This window comes from Tasmannia lanceolata, unplaced genomic scaffold (genome assembly GCF_043159265.1).
Source record: "Tasmannia lanceolata isolate RefF3 unplaced genomic scaffold, GAP_Taslan_0.1 ptg000020l, whole genome shotgun sequence".
NCBI lineage: Eukaryota > Viridiplantae > Streptophyta > Magnoliopsida > Canellales > Winteraceae > Tasmannia > Tasmannia lanceolata.
This window is the reverse complement of record NW_027518697.1, coordinates 34,108,019-34,114,040: the sequence shown is the minus strand read 5'-3', so window position 1 is coordinate 34,114,040 and position 6,022 is coordinate 34,108,019. Positions and strand designations below refer to the sequence as shown.

The 6,022-nt window shown below is 48.0% G+C and overlaps 1 protein-coding gene across 1 annotated transcript; it reads left to right on the top strand.

The window, feature by feature from the left end:
• The first annotated feature begins 2,705 nt into the window (after nucleotides 1–2,705).
• On the top strand, nucleotides 2,706–5,649 carry LOC143853985 (uncharacterized). Its single transcript, XM_077363678.1, has 3 exons — nucleotides 2,706–2,918; nucleotides 4,325–4,561; nucleotides 4,663–5,649. The coding sequence occupies exons 1-3, from the start codon at nucleotides 2,706–2,708 to the stop codon at nucleotides 5,647–5,649; spliced, it is 1,437 nt and encodes a 478-aa protein (XP_077219793.1).
• The last annotated feature ends 373 nt before the right edge of the window (nucleotides 5,650–6,022 follow it).

The following is a 6,022-nucleotide window of genomic DNA, read 5'->3' as shown; positions in this document are numbered from 1 at the left end:
TCCTTTGATCTTCACAGATGAGATAGAACAACTCTTGTTTTACTTTTAGATGTGATTGAAATAAGATCCAATGGATGGATTATCTTAATTCAAGATGGAGCTTTAATGGTGTTTTAGAAAACTTATGATAGAGAGAGAGAGAGAGAGAGAGAGAGAGAGAGATGAAAAAATGATTTTTTACTTCTAAAGATTTTCTTGTCGGTTTTTTTTTTTCATATAGGGTTTTTATAGAATTCCAAATTCAAAATTCCAAGTCCCTTAAAACTCTCATAATAGAGATTTTGTTCAACTAGGAAACAAAGTTTCCATAAAGTTGTAACTACAACCCAACTTCCAACTAGTGTTGGACGTTTTCTCCATCCAAAAAAAACGAGTGCAATATTTTTGTTGCTATCCAACTCCTAAAAGATCTCCAAAAATATCCCCCCTCTTTATGGATAAGGACGAACTTTTATTTTGTAGGACACATAATCTAACAGGGGTTGCCAAGGCCTCAACCCTAACCCAAACCGAAATTAAATCGGGTCGGAAAACCCTAACCCAACCCAACCCGAGAAAATGCCAACCCAACCCGAGCCAAAATCGGGTTGAACCCGTCGGGTTCGGATTGAACCCGACCCAAGTTGCACCCCTAGGTTGATAACTTTGATGATACAAATATACAATACAAGGTCGGCCCCAATACTAAAACCAAGTGTCATATACAGTGTGAATGTACTTCCTTTCAAAAACTTTAACAGGCAAAAGTATAAGCATGGGCCTTTTGTTCATGGATAAAGCCTCCCCCTATGTTGGATCTTAAAATGATCGGTTAGAAGTAGGGGTGAAACTTGGGCTGGGTTGGGTTGAGCTTTCATTAAAAAATCGATTGGAATAAACCCAAACCTGATCCAATTTTAGGGTAAAAGCTCTATCCGAATTCCTAAAAATTGACCCCAGTTGCACCCCTAGTTGGAAAAATGCTGAGACTTACTGATAGGACATAAATACGGCGGGACCCTCAAATCTCACTACGTGTCGCCCATGCGGCAAAGGAACCTAATCATGATTAAGGAGGACATTAATATGCGGTAAAAACACGCAATCTTGCCACGCGTCACCCTTCGCCTCTAAAAAGACTTCATCATCACGATTATGGGAAAGATCACACAACAAAACCGCGCGTGCCGTCGAACCAGGGAGGCAGCCCAATACAACGAAAGAAGGTTTTCTCTCTGAAATGATGAAAAGGTCCATGTGGCGCTCCAAGAAAGGGATTTACATACGAGACCAAAGTATAAAAAGGAGGGGCCCCGAACGAAAGGGCTGGAATCCTATCCCCCCTCAAGGCCGGCCAAAGGGAAGAAGATACTCTAAAAAATGAGGCAACATCAAGTTACTGAGATTTGCTGACCCTAAGTAAGAGAGGGGAGAGAAGTTCTAGACGCTTTAATCCCATCCCCTCCCCCTTCTCTTCCTACCCACTGCCTCCGACTCGTCCACCCAGATGCCAAAGAAAGAACCCGCATATTGGTCTTGGTAAACCTGATTATACCTCAACCATTTCTTGTTGTTCATTACATTGTTGGTCCAGAATCTGACTTGGGTGTCGAAGTGGTCGTCCGGACCCACCCCGGACCTCCCTGACCCCTCTATTTGTGATTGCAGACCCCAGCGGAGGCTCTCTACCCACCGCGCGATCGCAGACCCGGATTCCAACGCCATCATATTGGCGCCATCCGTGGAACTCATTTGAGCTTGAACGCTTCACGACGATGAGAAACCACACCCAACAGAAAAAAACAGGAGTAATGACCAGGAGCCAAGCCCAGCATGCACAAACTCATGTCTCAAATTCGGGGAGCCGAACTCGCAGGCCTCGAGGCTAGCATCAGCCCGCCTCTAGCACATCACAAATGGTCCCTACCATGAAAATGTTCAACGAACTTCGCCAAGAGCTATTTCTACGGTTACCTCCACCACCAGAGCCTCCGGCCCCGGAGATGCTCCCAGCAACACATGATCGGATGGAAGCCTACGACGAAGACGACCGGGAGTCGCCAGAGGAATGTCATCACCGGTGGAGGCGCGCGCCTATCCGGCGGGCACCCTCCCTTTCGACAAATAGCCCTTTACCTCCCCCAGCTGGGAAATATCAACCAAACGCCGGGAAACCAGCTACCCAAAGCCATGCCCCCTACTCGGACGGCTCGATTCCAAGAGTTGCCTTCGGTACGGGCGGAGGAAGTAGCTACCTCGGCGCAATTGCCAGGGCTAGACCAACTGGTCGATCTGCAGAGACAGATCTGAGAAGTTAAACGAGAAATGAAGAAACCCTATGCCCACGACATCCTGAACGAATGGGAAAGAGGAACGACGTCCCCATTCACCGCGGAGATCATAAAGACCCCCGTGGAAACATGGATAGATCTCTCCCGATTCGGTTGTTACGGTGGGAGCACAGACCCCCTAGAGTTCCTCCAAACTTTTAGGAGGGTAATGGCGCTCCGAGGCGCATCGGATGGATTTATTTGCATAGCCTTTGCCTCTTTGCTGAGAAAAATCGCTAACGACTGGTACCTGCCTTTGGAGCCAGACTCCATTGCATCCTTCCACGAATTCGGAAGGAAGTTTACCGCGAGGTTTGCCAACAATCGCCTCCGCCACGATCCGGCGGACGCCCTGTTGGCCCTCGACAAGGAAGGAACGAGACCTTGAGAGACTTCATGCTGAAGTTCAACACCGAGCTGGCTCAGTTTACCAGCATCGATGTCCAAATAGCTTTCGCAGCCCTAAAGCACACTACCACCGACCAAAATCTCAAACTGCACCTCACCCTCAAGCCACCACGGGACCTACAGGAACTCGAATCCAAAATTAACAAGTTCATACGAGCGGAAGAAGCATGCGTACAAGAACGAAGCCGAGCCGGCCCCAAGGTAAGAAAGAAAGAAGATAGAAGGGGGACCGTTAAACAGCGGACCGAAGAAAGACAGGCAAACTGGAACCCCATCCCCGTCTTTGAGAGATTAGGAAACGCTCCCTTGAAGGCCCCCTCTCCCATGTCCTGTTCGCCATCAGAGATCAGGGTCTTCTAACCCCCCCCCCCCCCCCAAGAAAATGAGCATGGACCCCAACAAGCGGTCCACCGGAAGGTTTTGCGAGTTCCATAGGGACCACTAGGGTTGCAACTTGGGTTGGGTTTTACCCGGCCCGCATTAACCCGGCCCGAAAAACACATGGGTCGGGTTAAAAAATGATGGGTCTCGGGCTGGGTCGGGTTTGGAATTTCAAAACCCTAGTCATTTTCGGGTAGGGCCGGGTTTAAATGCAAAAAACCCGAAAACCCGGCACTAGTTTCTGTTTTATCATTTAAAATTTTTAACACTTTATAACGTACTGTCACTAAAGTCAAAACCTACACTACTTTTAATATTTTATAAAGTACTGTCACTAAAGTTTAAAAAGTGTTGAAAAATAGAAACCTACCCCTTCTCTCTCTCTCTCTCTCTCTCTCTCTCTCTCTCTCTCTCTCATCAATTTCCCAACTTTCCCTCTTTCACTTTTCAACCAATATTTTCAAAATTTCAGTGTTAGCTCTCCCAAAAAGAAGCTTTTCTATGGTTTTTTGTTTTCATCTGCGATTGTAAACTCTCCCAGCAAAGAATGATCGAATTTCGCCCAAAACGTATATAGAGCAAGAACCTCCCCATAATCGGTGAGTTTCTGCTTTTATTCACATTTTCCCATTCATTTCAGCTGTAAAGGGGGTTTATGTGTCACGGCTTCTGATGTTTTACACAAGCTATGCATTTTCGTTTGTAATGTTGTGTTAAAAAATTAGTAAACTGATGTATTTTTAGGAGCAGGTTTAAGCGAATTGTCGTCTTCAAAAATTTAGTTTTGCACGAAGAAAAAAAAAAGACGACGATGGAAAAAAACCCGACCCGGCCCAATAAACTACCTCGGGTAGGGCCAGGTTTAAGAATCCCGGGTTTTCAAAAAAAAAAAAAACCCGACCCGAGATAGTTTCCCGGGTAGGGTAGGGTTTTAAAAAACCTGACCCGCCCAACCCGAGTTGCAACCCTAGGGACCATGGCCACAAAACCGACCATTGCTTCCCCCTCAGACTCCAGTTAGAAAAACTGGCCTAGGAAGGTTACTTGAATCAGTACCTCAGGAGCCCCGTACGAATTGAGCGCTCGCACGAAGCGCATGGAAAGATCAACATCATCGCAGGAGGACCTGCAGCAGGGGGCCAACAACAGCCGGTCGGTGAGTATACGCAGAACGGGTATTCTCCCTAGAAATACCTTCCAAAAATGCCTGGATGGATCCTCCCCAGGAAGACCAAGTCATCTCTTTCTCTTCCAAAGACTTCAACGGACTGCAAGTTCCGCACGACGATGCGTTAGTAATCAGGTTGATCATCGCCAACTTCGATATAGGAAAGATCTTGGTAGACACGGGGAGCTCTGTCAACATGCTGCACCTTGGAACCTTCGAAGAAATGAAATTGGGAGAGGGAAGACTGGGGCCCGCGGAGTACTCCATCTACAGGTTTTCTGGGGCGTCCGTGCAGGTCAGCGGTAAAATCGATTTACCCGTAACCTTCAGGTCATATCCCATCCAAAAAACCATTATGGCCACCTTTTTTGTCGTGGATATACCTTTCACTTACAGCGCCATCATAGGACGTCGGGCCCTGAGAGACCTAAGAGCAGTAGTTTCAACCCCTCACCTCAAAATGAAGTTACCCACTCGGACCGGGATAGGAGAAGTCCGAGGGTAGCAGATGATAGCACACCAGTGCTACGCAGCGAGCTTGAAAGAAAGCAACACTCCTGCCAAAAATTTCACGATCGGGAGCGAAGACCCCCGAGAGCGTGCCCACAAGGTCAGAGGGAGCCAATTGAGGAACTAGACTCCATCCCTATATCCGAGGACCAGCCAGAGAGAGAGGTCCGAATTGGTTCCTTACTAAAGGGCACCTTACGGGACCAAATGATCAACTTCCTTAGAGCCCACAAAGATGTATTCGCGTGGTCTGCCTCGGACATGCCCGACATACCCGCGCAAATGACGGTTCACCGGTTGAACGTAAATTCAACCCTCAAACCTGTCCAACAAAAGAAAAGAAACTTCGTGGCAGAACGACAAACTCACATCAAAGCGGAACTGGAAAAATTACTACAAGCCGGATTTGTCAGGGAAATCCGGTATCCCGAGTGGCTGTCCAATGTGGTCATGGTAAAAAAGGCCAATGGAGGCTGGCGGGCCTGCGTAGACTTTACCGATCTGAACCAAGCCTGCCCAAAAGACCCCTACCCCCTTCCACGCATAGACCAGCTCATCGATGCCACTTCCGGACACGAACTTCTCACCTTCCTAGACGCCTTCTCCGGCTACAACCAGATAAAGATGCACGAGCCCGATATTCCAAAAACTGTGTTCAGCACTGACCAGGGCGTCTACTGCTATACTGTCATGCCCTTCGGGTTGAAAAACACGGGGGCCACATACCAGCGGCTCATGAACAAGCTATTCCAGAGGCAGATAGGTAGAAAAGTGGAAGAATACGTGTATGACATGCTGGTAAAAAGCCTGGAATCCCACAAGCACATCTCCGACCTCCAAGAAACCTTGACACTCTGCGGCGAGCCCGGATGAAGCTCAACCCAGCAAAGTTAGCCTTTGGGGTAGCCTCCGAAAAATTCTTAGGATTCATGGTTAGCCAAAGAGGCATCGAGGCTAACCCTGAAAAGATCCAAGCCATCTTAAACATGGAGCCCCCGGCAACGGCAGTAGAGGTACAGTGGCTTGCGGGACGGGTCGCCGCCCTCGGCCGTTTTATGTCCAGATCAACGGAAAAATGCCAGCCATTCTTTAAGCAGTTAAAGAACATAAGGGAGTTTGAGTGGACCCCGGCCTGTCAAGAAGTTTTGGATGCCTTAAAACAGTACCTCCAAACACCGCCAGTGTTGACCAAGCCTGAGCTCGGGGAAGAGCTGTTCTTGTACTTAGATGTCAGTCCTACGGCGGT